The following is a 25,617-nucleotide window of genomic DNA, read 5'->3' on the forward strand; positions in this document are numbered from 1 at the left end:
AAGTTTGGTCACTGACAAAGAAAAAAACAGTCACTGATTTCCCGGGACTAAGGAAATGAAACATGAAAGTTAAAACATTTTACCGTGTGAATGAATTTAGGATTTGATCTCTGAGCAAAACACATAATTTGGTGGTGAGCACAAAGCTAAGATTGTTTCCTGGAGTTGGTCACCCCGGATTATGATGTATCTTTATTTCAGACACTCTGTATCATAAAGTAAAAGCAAACAATACACAAACATATTCATGTGTTTCCAGAAGCCTGAAGAATAGTTTGTATCCCTAAGTGTTGTTACAGCCAAAGCCAATCAAATTATGATTCTGTGCCGAATTAACAACTTACAAATGTATAGAAAAAAAATCCTCAGTAAGGATCAAAAGGAGTAACCGTGTTAAAGACAAACATTTCCCTTCATTGGTTCACTTGAACTCAAACAACTGCTGGTTGAAGGCTTTAATTGTTTCCTAGATCATCAGTAAGACAAACGGTTAGAAGTAAACAGAAAGGGATCATCAGTCATCACTGGCCTGGAGCTCCATGCAATATCTTTCCATATTGGGTGAGAGCAGAAGTAAAAGGCTAAATAGAAAGCAATGCCCATAGTTAGTTCCCATGATCAACCACAGAGGTGAATATATAAAACTTGTCTGCTAAGGGTACAGAATGACTTCACTACACAGAGAGGGCCAATGGATGGGGCCATGTAGTAAAATCCTGGGATAACAAAACTTCCTTCTTATATATGAATACTGGAGGAACCTTCAGATGGGTCTTCTGATTGGGTAATCACCCAATTGGATCAAAGTAGTGGCCAAAAAAGTAAAAATCCCATGATTCTAATGAACTGGTGTTGCTTGGTTCCAGACCTAGGTCCTGTTGAAATCTTTAATGGAAAGATGAAGATTTGAGCATTAGCAGCCAGGAAACTGAAAATGTGCAGCAAGTTTCTATAAAGAGGACTAAAATTGCTCCTGAGATGTAAACGAGAAACCACTCATTGCTGCTGTTGCCAATAAACGTTGCTCCACATGTTTGAATTGGTGATCAAACACTTAATTCACCCAAGACCTGCAAATAGATTTTTTAGTTTTCATGTTTTTTTTTCTGGATTTACTGGATTATATTCAGTCACTTTGCATAAAACTTAAATCAACACAACACTTAAAGGCCATTGCTTTTTTGTGTGTGAAAAGACGTATAAACATTTTACACAGGATATATTTAGTTGTTTTTGTCAGTTTACCCTTCTTAAATGCATAAAAAAATCAGATAAAATAACTTTGTCAGACTGAATACTAACAGATTCACTTGTTGCAAAGTTACATATTACAGCTGTAAAATGTCCCCCTACACAGGATTAATAATAAAAAAAAAAATTTAATAATTTAACTTGCAGATATTGTAAACATGCTAGGATTAAAACAAGCAACATACATGTAAGGTTTTTCAAATGATTTCTTTTATTTGAAATGTCAGTGTCCAAGAGAAAATAGAACAGAAATATAAATATTAGCATAAAAATAAGAGAGTAACACAGGGATGTAGCGTGGGGGGGAGGGGAAAAGCGTTTTATAAGAAAGATAATACAGCAGGATAGAGTAGTATTAATTCAGCAGCGGACGGACTTACACATATATAATATTTATAATCATTTGTTCATATGGACAGAAAGAGAATGAGAGGCATTATTTCACAAATGCACAAGAGAAAAATCACCGCAAAAATAACATTAAGAGGTTACAGAAGGATAGAAACATTTTCAAATTTTTTTTTCTTTTTTAGTCTCGTTTCTTTACAGGATGATGAAAGGTAGTAAAGAGAAAAATAAACACAAAAATATGCGCAACACATACCACAAGTTAACTAGTCTACGTGTGTCACTTTGATTTTACTCATCTAAAGTTATCTTTAAGTCGTTTATTTACACTTAAGAGTTAGTTGGCTTCCGTGGTGCTCAGTTACTACATTGCAACACAAACTGTTGAAGAACATCTCAAACTTTTTTGTTTATTGTTGATGATTTTTATTTGAAATTTTTTTTTTTAAGCTGCGGTTTTTAATTTTTCTTGAAAAACAAAATGCAAACACATTCCAGTAGTAAGCCGCGTCTTGTTGAGAGGGAACAGTTGGACGAGGTCCCTGCTGTACAAATACTCGGCTCGTATACCATCGACCGGACTCGTGTTTATTTACAGCGGGGTAGGAGCCTCACAGAGCGAGGGGGGGGGAGGAGCGGATGCAGACAGGTGAGAGGCGGAGAGGATCGTGTTTGCCGTTGATTTCGAACACGGAGAAGACGCTCCGAACGGCTTTTTCCTCACCAACAGGTGTGACTGTGCTTGGCTCTGCTGACCTCTATCAGGGTCAGTGCATTAGAGAAGGTTAAAAAGGTTGGACAGGCCAGCATTGGTTCCTCTGTACATTCAGTAGGTAGAGCCAAAGGTTGTGTACCACCGATTGAGATGTTGCCCCACCCCTCAACCGGTTTAGCTCCCACCGATCCCGTTTCGTTCCCCTCTGACCCAGCCTGCAGGCTGCCCTCTTTTTCATGCAATTTCATCCTGACAGACAGATGGATGGCAAAGTAAATACTTCATATCTTAAACAAAACCCATTTATGCTATTGAATCAATATCTCCCAAAAGGAAAACAAATAATAATAAAGAAAACATCAATAAATTTCTTCAGCACCTCAAGAAAGTGAAGGGAAAACTCCGTCAAGGCCCTAGAGGCTTACAAAGTGTCTAGAAACTCCTAAGCACTTAAGTTTACCACATCTACATGTTTCCCTAAAGATTGAAGTGATTACAACCCCAACATTGTCTCTTCTTCAGCATACGACCAGTGCATTTTTCTTAGTTTGGCTCAAATTGGGGGTGAGGGAAGGACACTAGTGGGGTGCGGGGAGGGGAGGGCAGCAGGACATGCCTGGACCCATCCTGAGGTGTTATACAGGAAGTCAGGAGGACTTGTAAGTACGTGCCATGCCTTCACTACAGTCCTCTGCCAACCCCTACCCTTAACTGTGGGTGCATGCTCAGGTCATAGAAAATACCAGAAGATTAAATTCTTATGTTTTTTTTTCTTCTTAAAACTATGATTACAAAAGTTATTCTCATTTTGTGACAAGTAAGCACTACACGTGCATTACACTGATCTGCGATTGAAGGAAGGAACAAAAATGATTCAGAATTTCTTCCTCTTTGCTTTTGCAATGCATAGTTTGCAACTCTAAACTAGCATATGTGGTCTGATCCTTCATGAGCATGCAGAAGAGTCTGTAATACCGGTCAAACAGCAGCCTTATGCTTTACGGCTGACCCGACAGAGGAATATAATGAATGGCAACTAGCGAACTTTACAACGGCTGACTTTCCGCATTCGGGAAAGTGCACAATAAATCCAACATGAAAGACATTAACTTTTCATCTCTGAATACATCGCTGTGTAGCCTCGTCATTCCAGCAAGGTTTGCTACACCGAATCTCTTTGTCCATTAGATTTTTTTGTTTTTTCGTTAAAAGAAAGGGAGGAAAAATAAAAGACAACAGCAACCCTCCATACCCAGCCAAAAATATCTACCCACAATGATTTACATGAACAATACTAGACCTTTAAGCACAACATGAGTTAGTAACACTAAAAACTCCAGCACATTTGGATTCTCGGAGGGAAACCTTCGAAGAACCACCAACAGCGTCCATGTGACAGCAGATACCTAACGGTGGGGTATGGGGGGTTGGATTTCTCATCACTTCATCGTGCCTCCAACGCCTCTCCACCCATGTCTACTTCTTCTCCTTCTTGGTGGACTTCTTCTTGGAGGCGGGGGTCTGGGCGGCTTTTGGAGGTTCGGCCTGTGCCGAGGCCTGAGGCGGGGGCAGCGCCTGCTGCGTGGCCTGCTGGGCCGTGGCCTGCTGCTGCTGGGGGTTGGAGGTGAGCGTGGCCGTGCTGCCGGGGATGTACACGTTCTGGCGGTAGTCGGGCACGTGCTGCAGGGTGAACTGGGGGCTGTAGCGGGTGCTCAAGCCCATGGTGCCAGGCCCGAGGGTGGCTGTCGCTTCACTCACTTCTGGGGAGAACAGAGACAAGAGTGTTGGGGGATGATGGGGGACAGACAGAGAGAGAGAGATGGGTGGAGAAAAAGGGTGGAATGTGTTAAAAGTGCTGGAAAGTTTTACGGCGACAGTGTTAAAACAGAAGCTGTGAGATGAAAAAGTGCCAGGAAAGAATAGCAATAACTAAGCTAAATAAAGTTGCTCTGAGCTGAACTAAAAACTGAACAGAATAGAGGAAGAAAAGAGCAAAAAAAAAAAAAAAAAGCATGCTTGTTTGTGTTAACGGATCTGTACTGGGCATGCTCTGTGTCTTTAACTGCATGACGTAGCTGCTCTGCTCATAATTCTCCCAGAGCCCCTGCAATGCAGAGCCAGAAACGCAAGCGCTCCCTCCCCCATCCTGAAGCTTCCTCGCTACATAGACACATATATGCAGAGGAAAAATGTCCGGTTTTCTGCACTATCCTTTTCAAAGAGCAAAACTGGGTCTAAAACTAAAATCGGCTCCAGTCAATGCATGGAACAATAAGGTTAAGCGACGAGAGGAAATGACCTTCAGTCTTTATCACAGTCGCTGCTTACGCTTTCCTCCCTGATCGCTTTAGCGGCTCATTCTGTCAGAGCTTGTGCTGGCGTTCATCTCATCAGACGTTTCTCCCTCAGTTTCGCTGTTCCTTCCAGTAGTAAATTTCCACTCATCCCGGTTAGTCTCCAAGATTGGAGTGTGTGTGTTTGTCAAGGGAAGGAAATATGATTTGCAAAAAATAACACGGGAGACAATGACTCTGGTCTGTTTGGTAATGAGCTTTGCTGACTTAGTCCCTCCGTCCATGCGGATTGGTTTTCTTACTCTGCTTTCAGCCGGTGTAATTGGTATTTTCCATGAGATATTAAACAATCGCCAGCTGGAGGGTGACTCACTATGTGTGTGTCCTCTTGCTCATTTGCCAGACCCTCATAACAGCGCAACAGGAACAAGAAAGGGAATCAGAAGGATTCGTATGTGTTCCTGTGGCTGTGCTTATGATAAAACACCTCATGTAATGAGTATTTACAGTGGAAACACACATTGGTTGTGTTTTTAAATTCAACAACGACAACTGTACAGCAGAAAAAAAAAAAAAAACTGCTGGTAGTCATGACCACTCACTGACTTTGGGTACTTATTAGCTCATGACCTCAACATGGAAACATCAATGTGGACAGAGAGGGCTTTATCAATGAATGAGCCTGGCTGGATGCTGTCCGAGCAAACAGGAAGCCACACAAACAAGCACTTCCTACGCATCAATGTGCACACAAAGAGAAAAAAAAAAAACAAAGAGTCTGTCACGGAAGGGATCGAAAGGAGAGATGACGAGGTATCGCACTCACCGTTTGCTGCCGCCATCAGCGCCTGAAGCTGCTCTGCTTCGGTGGGGGGCTGGGGCCAGGGGCCAGTTCCCATGGCTACCTCAGGTCCTCCAGTAGCCCTAGAGGTGAGAGATAACAAAACAAAAACAAAGAACAACTAAGTAAGAGGTGGGTAATCCTCTGCAGTGTGTGTGTTCAGCTCAACGACTTCACAGTTGGGGCTTTATAATGTAAAAGCAAAGCAGCTGATGGTGGACTCAGCGAGAATAACAAGAAGGATGTACAGTTTACAGAACAGGGAGAATCTCAACACAGTCGTGGAGACATGAACATATGCACACAGCAGCCAGCAGCGTGTTGGTGCATTCATGGTACAACACTCGCCGGCATGCCAGCAAGGACTGAGCCCTCTAGTAAATCTGGCTTAAAGATTTAATGATTCCTTCTATAATAAAGAAAATAGCCGTCTGCATGTGGTGACACACGCGGCGCCCAGTGAGCACTGAACATTTCCATCTGGGCAAACTTCGCCTTCAAAGCCTGGGTTTATTTACAGTCTAGAATTTGCATGTGGGGCGAACAAAGGAGAAAGCAGACACAAGCCAACCTACTCGCCACATGTGCGGCACACCAACATGAGCTCAACTGACAACTAGGTCACAATGCTTTAATCCTGCCTGGACATCTGCTGCCAAATAGCAAATAAAACATCCATATTTAGTTTGTGTAGGGGCAACGTACCGTGTGCAGTCGTATGCAGATGACATACTGTTATCTGCATACCATTTGTATGACAAAGGAGAAAAATAACCCCTGCTTTTGAAGTGCTGCCCAAATAACTCCTAAGACAGGAAGAATACTTCTTATTTAGCAACATAGCACAAAAATAACTATTAATCTCAGTAAGACACTGGCTCTTTGACCCTATTTCTCTTCAGAACACTTAGCCGAAGAATTTGTTAACAAAACAGTTCATAATAACCAAGGAAAGCAGAAATATACACATCACAGTGAAAAGGTTTTAGACATCTGAGATATCTATATTTTTCCAGGAAGCTACACAGCAAGTCTCTGAGCCTTATCAGACAATGCAGAGCTATATACATCTTAGAGAAAAGATAGTCCTGCAACTGGTGCAAGTCATTTTGCTCCTTTGTCATTTCATTACCCCAATTGGGACTCTGGCCCATAATAAATTTAAATAAGAGGTAATGCAATGTTTTCACAAATTGAAATCATTATATGATAATTTCTACGAGTACTCTTGTTAACAAACCATGAAAATAAAGTGCTGTACAATAGTTTAAGTACTTTTTTTTCACAAAATAATGCTTACAGGAGAAAAACTGGACGTGGGAAGGGAAGAAACAGCAACACGTGGAAATTTAATTGGGGTACAATTTGGTGATGAGCAAATCGTGCCCAAGATCCTGTAATAGATGGTTTGGACCACATACAGGCCTGGATGTTTTGTCAGTTTTTACCCACATGAAGATGTTGTAAGAGATTAAATCCGGAGGAATAAAATGAGATCGCTATTGCAACTGCTAAGGAGTTCTGAACTATTTAAACAGTGAATAAGCAATGTTTTTAGTCTAACATTTCTGTCAAATATTTCTGTCATCAAAAACAATCTTAAGTGCCTCAAACCTAGGATAGATAAACAAAAGGGATGTTAACAGGAATATGTTTCTTTTCTCCCAACTGTCCAAAATACCCTACCATCCTGGGACTAATTGGTCTGCTCCGGCTCTGTTCAAAGAAATTAAAGGGCACAATAAAAAAAATAAAAAAATCCATAAAGGAATTCTAACACAATAAACCAGGGCCCTGTAGGAGCACTGGTTGCCAGTTTGTACGACCAAAAAAAAGCTCTGAAGTGGTTTTCAGTTCGATGCCAGAGACAGACAGAGGGGAGAGAAACTTCTAGGTCCTGTGCCAGGCAGTCAATAAAAAACAGAAAGAGTAAAAACACAGCCAAGGCAGCCATTTTGTGTCTTTTCACACAATTTGAGATAAGAAGGAAGGCTAGGTTTATGCTAAATTAACATCTTGTTAGACTTATCGCATCCTGTGGTTTGTTGTGCATTTCCTCAGCTCAAGATTATCACTTCCTGACCAGAGAGCTGCACTTAGTGGGCCGGACAAGGCTAACGTTTGCCTTACATCACATGTTTACCTCCTCTGGTCAGCTCCTCTTTTTGGTTTTTCAGAGAATCTTTACCATATCACCTACAAGCTTAATTGGTAGCATTTCCTTTGGTCACATAGTGCACCTACTGATATTTGCAGCACTAGCCTTTGGATTGTCGCCGTTTAATGCAAGGTTTTGTTTCCTCTAAAAGAGGACTTCTCCAGTGGGATTTTGGAAACGTCCTTTTTCATTATCCCTCTGCTTTATCATTAATCACACTGAAAAGCTGCTTGAGGTGGTGTTGGGCTACAACTACCACAGACGCGCATCCAAAGGCAGCAAAGAAGCAGAGGTAAAAAAAAGGAGCTCTCGGACTGTAATGACTAGATGTATAGCACACATACAAGGCACAGCAAATCTACAAAAAACACTGCACAGAAATATGCCACAGTCCTTGTTCTACGCCACAGCAGGCATTGTGGCCTATTTGCACATCGACCAACATCAAACCCCATCAAACTTTCAGGGAGGCTATCAGCAGCTATGGGTTAGGTACAACTAAACACAGCACACCACTCAACTGCAGTGCACTATCTACAATTTTTTTTTTTTCAGTCACTCTCTGCCCTTAGCAGAGGATCCAATTCTTTTTTCCATAGATGGATTAGCAGGTAAAACTGAACCCTGATCAGCTGCTAAGGTCAGAAAGCAACCGTACAGAGCCTAGGTCTAAGCTGGTACCTTGTCCCATTCTTCGGCGTCCATCGTATGTGTGTACCGTACGGCATGTGGGGGCTAAGAACACAACAAGTTATACAACCTGAAATAACCATTTTTAACTCAAGGCTTGGGTTAAAAAAAAAAACATTTAATGAAATAATGTGCTCTAGACCTGACTAAATGTGCAGAGCCTGTTGCATGGACTTCAAATTATTTTCCGTTTTCTTACGTTTCGGGTCTGACCATGCACTGTGCAGCCGTAATCTGAGACTTCTCTGTCTATTGCTTTTCTAACTATCCGCCCTTTTGGCTCAGCTGCTGTGTTTCACGAATGGGCCTTGATGTATTGAATCTGATGTGCGTTCGCAGCTGGAAAAAAACAGCTTTAGCCCACAACATGGGCGAAAAGCAACACGCATGCTTATTAAACTATGCGTTTGAAACTGAAGAATAAAACCACACCTGATCTGCTGCAAAATAACAGGAAGGCTATGAAAAAAAAGCTACATTTGACTAATGTCTCAGATGGAGGAAAAGTAAGATAGAGCAAAATGGATAAACACAGTATCCCATCTCCACCCCCCCCCCCCCCTCCAAGCTCTGGTCAGCGTCGCTCATCAGCAGTACAGAGTGATGGCGCACAGGCTCCGGGAGAGCAGGGAGGAGAGAGACAGCAGGGGAGGGGGAGGGGAGTGCAAGCTGTGGCAGCCATTTTATAAAGCAGGCTAGGAAAAAAGGCAGAGATTCTCATTCAGGAGTCTAAGGACATCCAGCAGAATCCCTTTGTGGAATTTAACCAACGTCAATGCTAAGCTGGAGCTCCAAGTCAGAATAGGACTTTCACAGCCCTCCTCATCCTTTCCCTTTTATGTTGAGCAACAACGATGGGGCTGATATTACTCAACTCTGTAGCTCTGCGTGTGCGTGTGTACATGCGTGTCTCAGTTAACTCACCCACTAGGTCCAGGTCTCTGTCCTTGTGTGAAGCGCCAGTCATTGTTGGGAGGCTTTTGCTGCAGATAAATAGAAGAGAAGAGGCAACATGAAATGGATGTTTCACTGCAGCAACAACAGCAAGATGTTTCTCAGGTTTGTGTGTGTGTGTGCTTTGTAGCTGAGACATCTGCATATAATATAATGTGTGTGTGTGTGTGTGTGTGTTTGCATGTGCGCGTGAGGCAGAGAAAGAAAGTTTCATTTTGTATGATTCAGAAAACATGAGGCTCAACAAAGAGCTACAGATGGCCACAAATGTGTTGATGCTCAGGCATCCATGCTGTTCTAAAAGCTGTGGGGCACACAGCACGGCACAGGAGCACATATATACACAGAGTGGTGCAAGGCTTATAAAGACGAGAAATAAACAGGCACTCTCAAGAAGAGATGGAGATTATCAGTGAAGCGAGAGAAGGGCTGTAAAAATCTAAATGGAATCAAAGCAGCCAGAAGGTAAAACAAAAATGAATTTAAAGATAAAATGAGATTCTATGATGACCAGATTCTTACGTCCTAACTAAATAATATTCAATTGATGGAAAAGGACACGGGAATTCCTTGAGTTAGTTTGTATTCTGAGACTAAAACAGTCCATGTTTATAACCAAGCCTGAATGAAAGCATCTCTCTGTACATTCCCGCTATTCTTTATTGATGTCTTCAAGCTCACTGCACTCCTGTCCATTTCTACCCATGTCACCATGTCCTTTCCATCTCTCCTGCCCACACTCACTCACTCTCTCTCTCAACTTTTCTCTTGTTGTGCAGTGATGCAGTGAATAAAAACCCTGGCTTAGCTCCAGACTCTGCTGCCTAATCGACACGAGAGCTCCCGAGAGAGAGAGAGAGGCCAGCAGTCCAATGTGCTGCATTATTAAAAGAGCTGTCCTACCCGAGGGAATGATGGAACGATACAAGAGAGCAGGGGGAAAAAAAACAAGCAAGGAATTCAGAAACAAACAAAAAATTCCTACACAGAAGCAAAAAAATAAATAAAACCCTTGATTATCGTGACTGGAGGCTGCAGAAGAGGAGGAGAACAAATACATGTGCAAGTGAATAGAAGAGGAAGCCCTTTTTGTTGTTTGATAAGTGATGAAATCAATGGTAATTCAGTTAAAAAGGTACCCTGAAATGCATGTAGTCCTGAGCCACAAAAGCTCAGAGTATGCAGCTTTCTTTTGAAATAGGCTAATAGGTAATTATTAGTACTACAACTCAAAAAATCCACAACAGAAGTGTAACTCCTATTCCTATTCAAAACCAGGACTTGGTCCATATTTGAAATCTATAAACAAACTCAAGAAATGTGCAAATATGTGTGGGCGGGCGAGTCTGTCTGAGTTGTAGAGAGAGTAAAAGACGAGCACAGATCAGAAGGACGGCAAGCACGCTCATTCAGCCAAATGTTTGTCCATTTTTTGTTCAGTTCAGACCACAAATACACAATCTACTGAGACACTGTTGCAACTTTACTGCCTCTCTATGCATTATTCGTTTCTTGATAGCTTTTTGGATGTAGGAGGGCAAAATTCAAAACCATGCCTTTCTGTTTAGCTCATATGGAAAATAATATGAAGCATAATTTCACTAGTAAAAATTAGCACTCTTTTATAAGTTGCACGATTTTTAACAAAGTTAATGTAGTGGCAGCACACGCTTCAAGGCTTCAAAGGCATATCTGGGAAATAGACTTCATATCTAGTCCTATTTGTGTATAAAAGTAAAGAACGTTAGATATCTGTGCATAAAGGACAGACAAAGCAGACACAAGCTTTCAGTGCAGAGCAAGACCAAAGGACTTGAGCTCTGTGAACCCAAATTCTCACGTAACAGCCCAACACAATAACCTTGGTGGTTGCAAAATACCTAGAGATCGCTCAGAGCATCAGAAGTACAGAAAAAAAAAACTTGACTGCCATCAGTCTTTGTCTGTATATCTTTCACTCGAGTCAAAGAGCTCTGGGGCTCCTCTAGGTTAATTACAACCTGACCGTGTAACACCATAATGCCACTTGAGGACTACCACGTGTAGAGCCGGACTTATCCGTGGGCTTATGTTAAACGCATGAGGACACGACACACCTAGATGCGGTCAAGCAAATTGTGGAGCATGCTAGTCGGATCCTTCCACGATAATCTTATTTACTAGTTTATAACTTCTCTAGGTAGGTGCACAAAGGTGTTTCCAAGTGAATCAGCGTATAAACGACACAATCCCTTCTGTTCTTACATCTGACGAGAGAAACGTGTGTAGGTACGACGCATTCGGTTTCTAGACGAGAAGCAATAGTGTTGGTACAAACACACTAACGCACAAGGACACACAAGGAAAGTGAAACTTTCCTTGGGTAAAAATATCTTTGTTGGCTCTTGTGATTATTTTTACCCAATGCACAAACCATAATGCTGAACTATCATTAAAACGCCAAACAGGCTGTGGGGTTTTACAAGAGAACAACTTTTGTACATAACTATAAAAAAAAAATTACCATTGGTTGAAAGAGAAATTAAAAATTGCTTAATATGCGGACTGACTCTGAGCACGGGTCAAACTCAATTAGAAAAACAAAATATATATATATATACCATGAGAAAGTTTAGGTTGTGAGAAAGATTGGTAAATTAAACAAAGGAAAGTTAAATGACGCTCCTTCATGTGAACCAAACCTATGACCTTAATAAGTGCTTACATAACCCCTCGAAAACTAATGTTTGCACATTATTAAAGAAACTGTGGCAAAACAGCACACTGAGGGTGAATGGAAGACACAAAGAGGAGCAGTAGGAAGGCAATAAGGCCCCTAGGGTCCTGCTAACATTACACATGACTGCAGGGCTTCTTGTGCTTGAAGCTTTGTATACATGATCTCATGCGCACAAGCACATAAACACCCCTAGTGAGGGTGGCTGCTCTAAAGCCATTAAGGCCTGCGCCTTCTGTCACTGTGGCACACGTGCTTAAAGTCGGCCTCTCTTTCCAGCGATCTGTCCCTCCGTCTCTTTTCCACTGCTGCCCTCGTTCCACACGTGTCACTAGAGCAGGGAGACAGATGGCATCCTCCTGACCTCGGGGACAGCACGACTCAGATTAGACGTTATAAACTCGCATGAAAAAGAAGAATATTATCTATCGAGGGAGAAATAAACAAAATGGCTCTAGCAAGAGTGACGACTATACAGGATGGACTGAGCAAGCGCCACCTCACACGTGTTGCTGACTCCTGGAACCAATCTACAGAGGTTCAGAGGACAACAGGAAGTCAGGGTCAGGACGATGACCCCACAAATTCCTGTTTTTCAGCTCCAGCTTTATTCTTTGCCTGTTTAATCCCACCTCTCTAGCCATTTTCCTCTTCTTCACCCCCACCATCCCTCCTCATCCTGTCATCCTGTTCCTCTCTGTCTCCACTCCACTGAGCCAACTCTGCAGGACCCATTTCATCTGGATGTCTCCTCCTACCCATCTGTTAGAAGTACAAACGTTTGCTCCTTCCCTTTTCTATTTTTACCTGTGCTGAACTAGCTTCCTCTATCTTCATTTGCCAAAATCCTTCTCACTTTTGTCCTTATAGAAAGCTGTTTTTTTTATTTTTTTAAATAAAGCTTCAAGCCAGTGATGGCCACCTTTAAGCCTTATGTTAAAAAAAAAATCACACTACTCTGCTGAGAAGATAAGGAAACCTTAGAAATTAGAAATATAGAAACCTTCTCACAATATGATGAAAATATATTCAAGGTAAACAACTAACTATTGTCCTATTGTCACAATTATTAAACTCCAAAGAGAAGATGCATTTGTAATGTTTAGAGAGCTCTAAAGCAAGAATAATCTACAGGACAACCAAATAATGGTCTCAATCCCTGCTGTGGATGGCTTCCCCTCCCAATTTAAGCCCTCACCTCAATGGCTGAGTTCATAAGGTTCTTCCTGCTGAGCGTCATGTTGAGCGTGTTGTTATGACTCAGCATGGGTGTCTTCATAAATACAAAGTCACTCCGGCTAGATATGGTGGAGTAGCAGGGCCGATATGTGCGTGTGTGCGGCTCCTGGGGGCCTCCCACCACCTCCATGTATCGTATGGGTCCGTCGGTGTTGAGCTGCAGGTGAAGGTCCTTGCTGGGTCTCTGATGGTAGCGGCTGGACGTGTGGCGGCCGTAGCAGCAGCAGTCAGAGTCGCCCAGCCCTGGGCCACGGTGCCTCAGGCAGCGCACCATGAGAACCACAAACGTGATGAAAGCCACACCTGACACACACGCCAGGGAGATGATGAGATACAAAGTGATGTTAGACATCCCTGTCTGGTGGTAGAAGTGGTTGTGGCGAGGGTTCACCGGCACGTCCACAGCCGCGGCCTTCTCGTCCACCGTTACGGTGATGTTCACAGAGCTGGACTTTGGCGGCTCACCGTTGTCCTGGATGATGACTGTTATGTCATAATTAGAGCCCTCTTCGTCTTCGGACCATTTGCGGGCTGTGCGGAGCTCTCCGGTGTGGGCCCCGATACGGAACATGCCAGCGTTTGGTCCAGGGGCGATTGAATAAAACAACCACGCGTTGTGCCCACTGTCTGCATCCACCGCGACCAGTTTATTTATGACGTGGCCTGGGCCAGCAGATGGGGGCACAGTGAGCTGCAGTGGTTTGTCTTTAGGGTAGGAGGGATGAACAATCACTGGTGCGTTGTCATTCACATCTACAACAAACACATGCACAGTGACATTTGTGGCCCGTTGGGGCTCCCCTGCATCCCGGGCCTGCACCTGAATGCGGAAAGCATTGAGCTTCTCGTGGTCGAGGGAGCGCATGCTGTAGATGTGGCCGGTCTCGGGGTTAATGTACACGTAAGAGGAGATGGGCGAGTCCTGAATCATGCTAGGAAGGATGGCATAGGAGACGCGAGCATTCTCACCCAGGTCCGGGTCCGTGGCAGAAACAGCAGCGATGGGGGAGCTGGGGGGATTGTTCTCTGGTATGTCCACAGAGTAAGAAGACTGGGAGAAGGAGGGAGCGTTGTCGTTTACATCCAAGAGCTTCACAACAAACGTTTTTTGAGATGAAAGGGGCGGGGAGCCAGCATCGCTTGCTTTTATCACCACTGTATATTCTGGAACCGTCTCCCGGTCCAGGCTGCCAGCAGTGGTCAGACTATAATGACCATCAAAGGCTGAATTAAGTTTAAATGGCAAACCTGGTGGGATGGTTAAAGTAACCTTCCCGTTGTCTCCGGAGTCCAGGTCTCGAGCCGTTATGAGAGCTATCATTTTCTCCGGAGGCGAGTCTTCTCTGATGGTGCTGGTCGGTGACATCAGCGTCACCTCTGGGGCGTTGTCATTCACGTCAATGATGTCCACTATGACGTTGCAAGAGCCCTCCATGGCGGGGTACCCCCCATCTCTGGCCTGCACTGTGATGTGATAAGATGAGGCCTTCTCATAGTCTACATCCCCCTTCACCCGGATCTCCCCGCTTTTAGAGTCCACGCTGAAAAGCTGGAGAACACGCTCTTGCGTGTATTTACTAAACATGAATGATATTTCCCCATTGCTGCCCGAATCAGCGTCAGTTGCGTTTAATTTTGTAACTAAAGTGCCCTGTGCAACGTTCTCCAACAGCGTCACCTTGGTCACCGGCTCGCCAAAGACCGGCGCATTGTCATTGACATCCAGAATTTTAATGAGCAGCAGCGTTGAGCCAGATTTTTCCGGCTGACCTCCATCCACAGCAGTGAGCAACAGGCGAAACGAGGCCTGCGTCTCCCTGTCCAGAGGTTTGTCAACCACGAGTTCTGGAAACTTGCTGCCGTCGCTCTTAGTCTGCACGTTCAGTGTAAAGAAGTCATTTGTAGCCACATGGTAAGTGCGTAAGGAGTTGGTACCCACGTCGGGATCGTGCGCGCTCTCCAAGCGGAACCGCGTGCCCGGCGCCGCCGCCTCTGACACCTCCAGAGAAATGTTGCTGGTCGAAAACCGCGGCGCGTTATCGTTCACGTCCAGGATGTCCACCACGACGCGATGAATCTCCAGCGGATCCTCCAGGATAATTTGTACTTGTCGCGAACACGTTGAACTCAGTTCGCACAGCTGTTCCCGGTCTATTTGTTGTTTGATAATTAATTCGCCCGTCGCCTGCTTCACCTCGAAATACTCCACCGCTGACTCGGAGACCACCCGTAACCTCCTCTGGACGATCCTCTGAGGAGAGAAGCTCAGATCTTTCGCGATGTTTCCAACCACAGAGCCCGGGCTTAGCTCCTCTGAAACGGAATATCTGAGCTCAGCGGACGCCGAGAACAGACAGGCTAGATAGAGATAAATCCTCCACAGCGTCCCTCCTCCGGAGCGCTTCCTCTGCCTGGAGTCCATTGTGCTGCGCTCCGAGGATCGGGAAAGTTTCTAACTTCTTCTTTCGCCGTCACGTATCCATAGTGTTAAAACGAGACTACACGGCTCGACGTAAACATTTCCACTCTAAAAGCAAAGCGATGGAAAGCTTTGATAGGGTCATGGCGACCGACATTAAAGCCCTGAAAAAACGGAGAAAAATCAAAGTTGTCCCTGGCTCCTCTAAAACTCTCTGCTCCGTCTCCTCTGCCTCACTCTCTCCGTGGGCGGGGAGAGCCCGCAGAGGGCCGGACTCTCATTGGAAGACAATGCTGGAGCGGTGCTGTCACACTTCCCACACCCACTCCAAAGTTTTCAGTGACTTCTCCTCCAGAAGCGAACACAAACCAGCCAGATTAAAGTTGGAGGAAGTTGGAGGAAAAGAAGGAACAAAAAGACACAACGAGGCATGTAGAAAGGATATTGAAAATACTTTTTTTTTGTTTTTTTACACACCAGTGTCTGAGATTTAGCTCGGCATTGTGAAACCAGAACTGTGTTAAACATCAGTCACATAAAACGGTGCGCTCTGCTTGCGCATGGGGGCGTAGTTTCCAAAACAACTTTTGTCTCACAATTACTTGATCTTAAATTTATTATCCAGACCATTAAAGTCAATTCTTTAAACCATCTTTAAGAACTAGAAGAATAAATTATGTCAGAAAAAGGCTGATTATGAAAATTGAAAAAATGCGTGTTAGAATTTGTGAAAGCTGTATTTAGCAATTGCATTTTAAAACCAGTCAATGGTTTTGATTTGATAAAATTAAAACCATTTAATTTTAAGATTCACTTTTTTATGGCTAATAAAGTGAATCTGAATCTGAATTAAAGTTACAAAATTTACAACTGTGCGGATCAATGTATCAATATGTGGTAGATTGAGGTTGAACAACATAAAAAAAATCATGGAAGAAGAAACATTTATAGTGGAGTATATTTTAAATACATTTTTGATTTTAATAATGCATTTAGAGAATCACGTTACATTCTTTGAACCGGTGTTTTTATTTTCCTGTGTACTTCCTTTGATTAGCCTATATGTCTTTAGGGATTATGGTCTAAGTCTATAAACTGTTTTTTGATTAAAGAACTACAAAATGCACACAACACACATTCTAGCATTAGAGAAAATAAAAGATTAGGAAACCTAACCAGACATGAGCCACAAAACGATTGTTTTCACACAGCCTGTAAAATATTGCTGTTCTTTGGGCTCACCTGCTGGCTCTCAAAGGTCCAGGTGCTATCGGGTAAAGACGCATCCAGAACACTGATGACTTCTTTAAAGTCTGTGGTGCTGCTGGGTTTGATCAAAGTGAAATCACTGTACTCTGACATTGGAGACATGCAGGACCTGAAGGACTGGCTCTGAGACATCATGTCTCCTCCCAGGACCTCCACGTACTTTATAGGTCCATCTGTGTTGAGCTGGATCTGCAGGTTCCTGTTGGGGTTCTTGTAATCATCACAGTCGCTCCGTCTCATGCAGCAGCTCCCGCTGCCTCTGCTGGTCCTGATGCATTTCACCGCTAAGATGAGAAAAGTCACCAGAGACAGCACGGACACGGAGGCCAGAGACAGAATCAAATAAAGGGTGATTCTGCCGGTTTTCCTGCTGGGCTCAGTCACTTTGTGTCGGAGGTCTAAGATGGGCTCATGGAGAGCGTCCTCCAGCAGGATGGACACTGTGGCGGTGGCGGACTGAACCGGTTCCCCGTCGTCCTTGATCTCTATCAGCAGCCTCTGAGAGGAGTCGTCCTGCTCGGACACAGCACGTTTAGTCCTCACCTCCCCTGTGTACTGATTGACGGTGAACAGAGAGGTGTCTGTGGCCTCCGTCACTCTGTAGGAGATCAAGGCGTTATGGACCCGAGTCAGCATCCACGGCAGTCACCTTGGTAACCAGGTGGCCCGCTTTAGCAGAGCGGGGCATCCTCTGATGAGAGAGGGATCCCAGTGCAGCGGAGGAGGGGTAAATAACAGTGGGGGCATTATCGTTCTGGTCCAGGATAAAAACATGGACAGTAGTGTTGCTGCTGAGAGGCGGAGAGCCCTGGTCCTTTGCCTGAACCTGAATCTGAAACACCTTCAGCTTCTCATAGTCAAAGGAGTGCATGCTGTAGATGCTCCCGTTATCTGAGTTAATGTAAACGTAAGATGAGACAGACACGTCCTGCACTTTAGAGTCCAGTATGGAGTAAGAGATCTTTGCATTTTCACCAGAATCCAGATCAGAGGCTGATACTGAGTAAAGTATAGATCCTGGAACCCCATTCTCTTTTAAATATACATTATAGGAGGGCTGAGCAAAAATAGGAGGATTGTCATTTACATCAGTGATGCTGACATGAATAGTTTTCTTACTGGACAGCGGAGGGGAGCCTGAATCTGTGGCTGTTATCTCAATATTATATTCTGACGCACTCTCTCGGTCTAAGGTACCGACTGTAACCAGCGCATAATTATTTGAAAATGAAGGTTTCAGATTAAAAGGAGGGCCTTTGGTGAGTTGTAGGGTTACTTTAGCGTTATCGCCAGAGTCAAGGTCTTTGGCATTGATCAGAGCAACTACGGTGCCGCTCGGCGCATCTTCGCGCACAGGTTTAGGCTGCGAAGTAAAACCAATTTGAGGGGCATTATCATTAAAATCAGTAATATCTACCTGGACACGACAGTGACCTTCCATTTGCGGGCTGCCTTTATCTTTCGCAATGACGTCAATGTCATATGACTTAACTGTTTCATAGTCTAAATCCCCTTTAAGAGCGATTTCTCCCGTTACTGGGTGAATATCAAAAGCCGACAACACAGAAGGTGGCGTACGTGAGCCAAATGAAAACTCAATTTCACTATTTGAGCCTTCGTCTGCGTCTGTTGCTTTGGGTTTAATAATAACTGTTCCTTTCAAACTATTTTCACCCAAGGATAGTTTGTACAGGTTTTTCTCAAATACTGGAAAATTATCATTTATATCAAGAACTGTTATCGTTATTTGTGTAGTTCCAGATCTTACAGGAGTCCCCCCATCTAACGCTGTCAGCAATATCTTGTGAACAGACGTTTTCTCTCGATCAAGAGTTTTTTCTAAAACAAGCTCCGGAACAGCTTTGCCTCCCTCGTTTTCTTTTATCCTCAGGGAGAAGCAATCGTTTTTACCGAGCGTATAAGATTTAAGTGAATTGCTCCCAACATCAGGGTCCTCTGCGCTTTCTAAAGGAAAGCGCGTACCAACAGCCGCCGATTCGGCGATATTTAAAGATAACGCATTTGAAAGGAAATTTGGAGAATTGTCATTAATATCTTTTATTTCCACTTCAATTCGATGCAACTGCAGTGGGTCCTCTATTACAACCTGCAGAGGTAATATGCAGCTGCCGCTTTTTCCACACAAAGCCTCTCTGTCTATTCTGTCATTCACCACCAGCTCGCCCTTCCCCGCATCCACGCTGAAATACTGGCCGCCAGCATCAGAGGCGACCCGCAGTTTACGGTGAAAAATGTCCGACAGTCCCAAACCCAGATCTTTGGCAAGATTTCCCACCACAGAACCCCGTTTCAGCTCCTCTTGTATGCTGTAACGAGTCTGTCCGTGTATTGTATTCCACAAGAGAAAGAAATGATGCCACCATAGCGCCTGCCATCTCCAGTCTCGGTACCCTTTCCTCTTTGTCATCCTTGTTCTACAGAATAAGCCGTTTCCATTCCACAAGAGCGAATATCAAAGAGCAAAAATCAATATCCCGTGAGCGCAACATATCCAGTTGGAGCCACACCTATTTCTGGCCAAACATTAAATTAAGACATGATCCTGTGCTCCAAATTTATGAAATATTTGCCGGCTGCTCTCCCACTCTGATCATTGTGTTTGCAGAAGCTGCAGGGGGGAGGGGCTAGATCTCTTTGTACAGTTCAGAATTCTATTGGCGCACAGCATCCACCTCTGGTATCCAATCAGAGAAACACGAATAAAGACACACTTATCTCCCGTTTGATGCATGATAATATATCACAGACACCGCAAAATGAAAGTTTTTATTTTCCCTCAATCTAAAGACAAAAACAAGCATTTTGTGTCATATAAATACGCAGCTTGTAAATATATTTATGTTCAATTAAGTTTTATTTTGCTGATGAGATAAGAAAGATTTCAGTCATTCAGTAGTCTTTTAGTATTTACGTATTTTCTAATAGCATGTGCTATTTGAGAACGCTGTCCCTTTAAGTAACGACTGACGGTCCGCAACGTCTACGTCTGCACACGTTAGTGAGTGAGAGACGCGGAAGAGAAAGAGGAGCGAAATTAGAATGCTTTGCCCAAGCTCAGTACAACATTGATTTAATAATAATAGAAGAAAGTGAACTGGATACATCATGCTCTGCAATCACCAATAAATAAACTCTTGTGACAGAGCACCTATTCCGCCCCGGTATCCCCTGCTGCTGCATAGAGTGAAGGGGTTACCCCGTAGTCAGTGGCGCTGCAAGGGTCTCTTGCGGCCCCAAGCAAAAATTTCCAAGTAGGCCTCAGACCAGGTTTCATCACATAAATCGAATCCAGCTCTGACAAAATTGTAAAATGTAAACTTATATATATATTTTTTTACAAAGCGCACATCAGTACTTAAAAAATCTGTAATTTAAAGGTATAGTAGATGGTTTTTTTTTTTCTGGAAATGTAGCTAAGAAACGCCCAAGTCAATCTTTGAATAATTACCCATGCGCAAGACCATCCTACTTGCTCTTTTGCTTCTTAAAGGGGATCAGATGAAAAAAAAAATATTCCAAATACAATCTGGTCTTCTGAGGCCTTCCCATTCTCCTCAGAAACTTGTAAGAAAGTTTGCTTCTTGCGACTCTCAACCGTTTTCTAAGTATATGGTGAGAGCAGCGGAGTTACAACGAACAGTGGAAACAAAGCTCACTGGATATATAAACAGTAGAGGAGCGCAGCCAGCAAGAGGAAACTAGCAAGGAATGAGAATGCATAGTGGCGTTAGGCGAGAATGTCACAATGATTGGCCTGCGGCACAACTGACAGATACGATGATCGCCCCATAACTCGAAGCCGATAAAAGATTGTCCACTATACCCTTAAAACCCCCATACAAAATACAACAACTTCATACAGTTATTTAGTTGCACTAGCAAAAATTCTTGCACATTAAGTCAATAATTTGGCATTCTTAGCTTGGCTGTTTGAAAACAACTGTTATTAGTAAAAAAAAAAAAAAGCTACTAGACGATTTTATATACAGCAAGCTTGCTAAACAAGTTATAGTCTTTACTGCCAGGTAGGGGCCTGGCTGGGTTAAAACTGCTTTAAGATATATTGCTTTGAGCTGCTAGTGTCAGCCTGTGTGTTCAGCAAACAAGATAGCCCTATCTCATAAGTACCTATTTAGTCCAAAACGCAATTATAAATTACAAGATTACACTCGCCATTGTTGTGTTAAATTTCGGGAATTTCGTAAATTTCTTTTCTTCCGCTTTTTTGTCTTTCCCTCTTTTTTCACTTTCAAAACGATAACTTCTTTTAATTTTAATGGAGTTAAAGGCTGCTGTCAGCCCGGGCGCTCGTTCTCAAGTTTGTTTACTTAAGAACTCGCACTTTCTGTGAGAGTGGGGCTCCGTCAGGGACTCTGAGAACCGCGCTGTCAATTCAGCTTTCCTGCTGTTGTGGTTCTGAATTGGTTCAAAGTTTGTTGGCCCGCTGGGGACCCCTGGTAGCCCCAAACAATTCCCTGGTCTACCTAATGGCACCCATCGCTCCTGCCCGTAGCGCAGCAGCTTCTCTCTTGTGCATCCCAACCACGGTCTGGAAGCAAGAGCAGGAAAGGCTCGTGGAATTACGGTCGCTGTTCACCACTGCAGTGCTGAAATGCATTGCTCTAAAATGCATTCAACATTTGACGTTTTGTCAGGACTATAATATAATAGTCAGTGGAGCAGAGGCAAGGCCCACGATCAAGCATAAATGATACACGTTAGCAACATTTAACTTTCACAAATAACGAGAAAATATGTTCATATTATTGTTCATATTCACCTAAAACGTCTTAATTTAATTCCAGAGCTCAAATTCAGTTTAACTCCTTTCTAGGTCATGTAGAGCAAAGCTGATGTAAATTACTTTTAAGGTGACTCTCTGCTTACCTGCTGGCTCTCAAAGGTCCAGGTGCTGTCGGGTAAAGACGCATCCAGAACACTGATGACTTCTTTAAAGTCTGTGGTGCTGCTGGGTTTGATCAAAGTGAAATCACTGTACTCTGACATTGGAGACATGCAGGACCTGAAGGACTGGCTCTGAGACATCATGTCTCCTCCCAGGACCTCCACGTACTTTATAGGTCCATCTGTGTTGAGCTGGATCTGCAGGTTCCTGTTGGGGTTCTTGTAATCATCACAGTCGCTCCGTCTCATGCAGCAGCTCCCGCTGCCTCTGCTGGTCCTGATGCATTTCACCGCTAAGATGAGAAAAGTCACCAGAGACAGCACGGACACGGAGGCCAGAGACAGAATCAAATAAAGGGTGATTCTGCCGGTTTTCCTGCTTGGCTCGGACACTTTGTGTCGGTGATCTAAGATGGGCTCATGGAGAGCGTCCTCCAGCAGGATGGACACCGTGGCGGTGGCGGACTGAACCGGTTCCCCGTCGTCCTTGATCTCTATCAGCAGCCTCTGAGAGGAGTCGTCCTGCTCGGACACAGAGCGTTTAGTCCTCACCTCCCCTGTGTACTGATTGACGGTGAACAGAGAGGCGTCTGTGGCCTCCGCCACTCTGTAGGAGATCCAGGCGTTATGGCCCGAGTCGGCATCCACGGCGGTCACCTTGGTAACCAGGTGGCCCGCTTTAGCAGAGCGGGGCATCCTCTGATGAGAGAGGGATCCCAGTGCAGCGGAGGAGGGGTAAATAACAGCGGGGGCATTATCGTTCTGGTCCAGGATAAAAATATGGACAGTAGCATTGCTGCTGAGAGGGGGAGAGCCTTGGTCCTTTGCCTGAACCTGAATCTGAAACACCTTCAGCTTCTCATAGTCAAAGGAGTGCATGCTGTAGATGCTCCCGTTATCTGAGTTAATGTAAACATAAGATGAGACAGACACGTCCTGCACTTTAGAGTCCAGTATGGAGTAAGAGATCTTTGCGTTTTCACCAGAATCCAGATCAGAGGCTGATACTGAATAAAGTATAGATCCTGGAACCCCATTCTCTTTTAAATATACATTATAGGAGGACTGAGTAAAAATAGGAGGATTATCATTTACATCTGTGATGCTGACATGAATAGTTTTCTTACTGGACAGCGGAGGGGAGCCTGAATCTGTGGCTGTTATCTCAACATTATATTCTTTATTTTTTTCTCGGTCTAGAACTCCAGCAGTAATCAATGCATAATTGTTAGAAAAAGAAGGTTTTAAGCTGAAGGGAGATCCATCGGCAAGTTTTAACGTGACATTGCCATTATTACCTGAATCGAGATCACGCGCACTTATTAAAGCTACCACTGTACCTCTTGGTGCGTCCTCGCGTACCGGGCTGGGCTTGGAAGTCAACAATATTTCTGGCACGTTATCATTGACGTCTATTACAACTATTTGCACACGACAGTGACCCTCCATTTCAGGAACGCCTTTGTCTTTCGCAGTGATACTCATCTCAGTCTTGCTACTGCTCTCAAAATCTAACGGGTTTAATAAGATAATTTCACCTGTATCTGGATTCATCTTGAAAATGGATAGCAGCGCCGGGGGCGTGCTATCAGCAAACCCGTATTCAATCTCCGCATTAACACCCTCGTCTGCATCTGTGGCTTCAACTTGGACAAGCACAGAACCAACGGCACTATTTTCAGGCACAGAAACGTTATACAACGTCCTTTTGAACACCGGGACATTGTCGTTGTTGTCCAACACAGTCACAATGATATTCGTGGTTCCGGTTTTGACAGGACTGCCTCCATCCAACGCTGTTAGTAACAGCTGATGCACACTCTGTTTCTCTCTGTCAAGTGGTTTCTCCAGCACAAGCTCGGGAACGTGTCGATCGCCAGGCAGCTCTTTCATTTTCAAGCTGAAACATTCGCTCTTGCTTAGTGTATATGACTTTACTGAATTACTGCCAACGTCCTGATCCTGCGCGGTGTCCAAAGGAAAGCGTATACCAGCAGCGGTGACTTCAGCGACGTTCAAATGCCGCTCTTCTTTCATAAAAAGCGGGGAATTGTCATTAATGTCCTTTACTTCCACTTCTATCCGGTGTAATTGCAGCGGATTCTCCGTCACAATTTGCAGTGATAAAATGCAGCTGGCGCTTTGTCCGCATAAAGCCTCTCTGTCTATCCTGTCGTTCACCACCAGTTCGCCCTTCCCCGCATCCAGGCTGAAATACTGCTTATCAGCCTCGGAGGCGACACGCAGTTTACGGTCAAATAGGTCTGACAATCCCAAACCGAGGTCTTTTGCGAGATTTCCGACCACAGAACCCCGTTTTACTTCCTCTGGGATGCTGTAGCGAGTCTGTCCTTCTATTGTAATCCACAAAAGAAAGGAATGATACCAAAGCAGAAGCCATCCCCAGTCACGGTCCCTCATTCTCTTTGTCATCCCCGGTCGCTGCCCGGTCCGTTAAAATGTTGTATTTCCCATAGAAATATTCATCCACGTAATCCAGACTTTTAAAGTCATCACTAGAACGGATGTTCAGAAATACTCGGTCTAATGATTTCTAATAAAATACACGATTACGACGGTAAGGAGTGCATCTCCTCTCCGGCTCCGCGCACAGTGCGGGTTACTATGAGGAGAGCGAGTGGCGGAAGGACTAGATCTCTTTGTACCGTTCTGTGAGCAATTGGTCCGCATCAGCCACCCTATCAGTCCAACCACAAGAAGCGGAGCATGCCTGTAAATCTGCAGCAGAAATCCCAGAAATATGGGCATGTAACGTCACCAAAAGAAATAAATGAATAAACACATTCACAGCACGCAGCCCTATAAAAGCTGGTGCTATTTTACCAGTTCACATATAAATCTTATTTTATAGATGCATATTACAGCAGAAATTCAACAATATTGAGATGAGCAAAAATAATAAAAAAATAATATTTGAGGCTTCGAAGAGAAATGGAAAAACAAAATCAAGAAAAAAAAAATCTACTGATTATTATCAAAGTGTCTGAAAGTGATATGCTGGGAATAGAAATGGCTATGCCTTGTGTTCCCCCATTTCAGGGATGGCCAAGCGTTTGAGCATCAAGAGCCGGGATAAAATCCAGCAACATTGCAAAGAGCAACAAAATGTCCACGCATTTTTAATAACTCAAGTGCCTTATAATTTCTACCTGGCAGTTTTAATATTCTCAGATCATATGTTGCTATTTCTTAACCAATTAACTCAAAATAAAAACAGCTGAAGCCACAAAAAGTCCCTCGAATCCCGTAGGGCAGTGTCTCCTTTCGCGACTTGACGCTAAGCCACGCCCCCACTGGTCCTTGCAGTCAGGACATGCAGGAGAGCCGCATTTGGCTCGAGAGCCGCGCGTCAGTTCTGCTCTGAATCTTCGATGTGTCACACTTTGTATAGGACAAGTGTTTTAATTTGAAATGTTGGTTTGAGTGAGGTTAAGTTTTCACCCTGGACATAAAGCTTTCGGTCCCAGTATTATAGGCACTAAAAATCTGGTTTTAATGACTGTTTGGTTGTTTTTATGTATTTACTGTTTTTTTATGACAAATGTATTTTGTTCTTTATAAAATCCCTTAAACATACTTAGGAAGGTAACTGATTTGAAATATTTGGTTAAATATTTGACAGCGTGATTTAAAATGTTAAACATGTTTAATCACACAAGTGTTCTTTGTTGTTTGAGTTAAGGCCACCGAACAACCATCTGCGTGCACCGTGCGTCAAAACGATTTTATGTCACTGATCAGGCCAGCAGGAATGAAACCCAAGAAAACGAATATAA

At 43.8% G+C, this 25,617-nt stretch overlaps 2 protein-coding genes across 11 annotated transcripts in view; both read right to left on the reverse strand.

Annotated features, from left to right (window-relative positions):
• Positions 1 to 1,439: 1,439 nt before the first annotated feature.
• The window catches only part of LOC105932655 (protocadherin gamma-C5), a 61,442-nt gene continuing 37,264 nt past the window's right edge, over positions 1,440 to 25,617 (reverse strand). For 2 of the 10 annotated variants that reach the window (XM_036127503.1, XM_036127501.1), the window contains exons 2-5: positions 9,222 to 9,280; positions 8,289 to 8,342; positions 5,435 to 5,532; positions 1,440 to 4,074 (exon numbers count right to left, since the gene is read on the reverse strand). In XM_036127503.1, coding sequence (XP_035983396.1) covers positions 3,791 to 4,074; positions 5,435 to 5,532; positions 8,289 to 8,342; positions 9,222 to 9,280 — 495 coding nt within the window. In that variant the 3' untranslated portion in view covers positions 1,440 to 3,790. Of the gene's footprint in view, positions 4,075 to 5,434; positions 5,533 to 8,288; positions 8,343 to 9,221; positions 9,281 to 13,165; positions 16,035 to 21,802; positions 24,621 to 25,617 lie in introns of those variants that run through there. The other 8 variants (XM_036127509.1, XM_036127507.1, XM_036127502.1 and 5 more) reach the window with 7 other exon arrangements.
• Positions 17,496 to 21,786, reverse strand: LOC118557456 (protocadherin gamma-C5-like). The gene has a single exon (XM_036127515.1). It carries the CDS (start codon positions 19,320 to 19,322, stop codon positions 17,511 to 17,513), a length of 1,812 nt encoding a protein of 603 aa, XP_035983408.1. The 5' UTR covers positions 19,323 to 21,786; the 3' UTR covers positions 17,496 to 17,510.

The sequence above is a fragment of the Fundulus heteroclitus genome, chromosome 23 (assembly GCF_011125445.2).
Source record: "Fundulus heteroclitus isolate FHET01 chromosome 23, MU-UCD_Fhet_4.1, whole genome shotgun sequence".
Lineage (NCBI taxonomy): Eukaryota > Metazoa > Chordata > Actinopteri > Cyprinodontiformes > Fundulidae > Fundulus > Fundulus heteroclitus.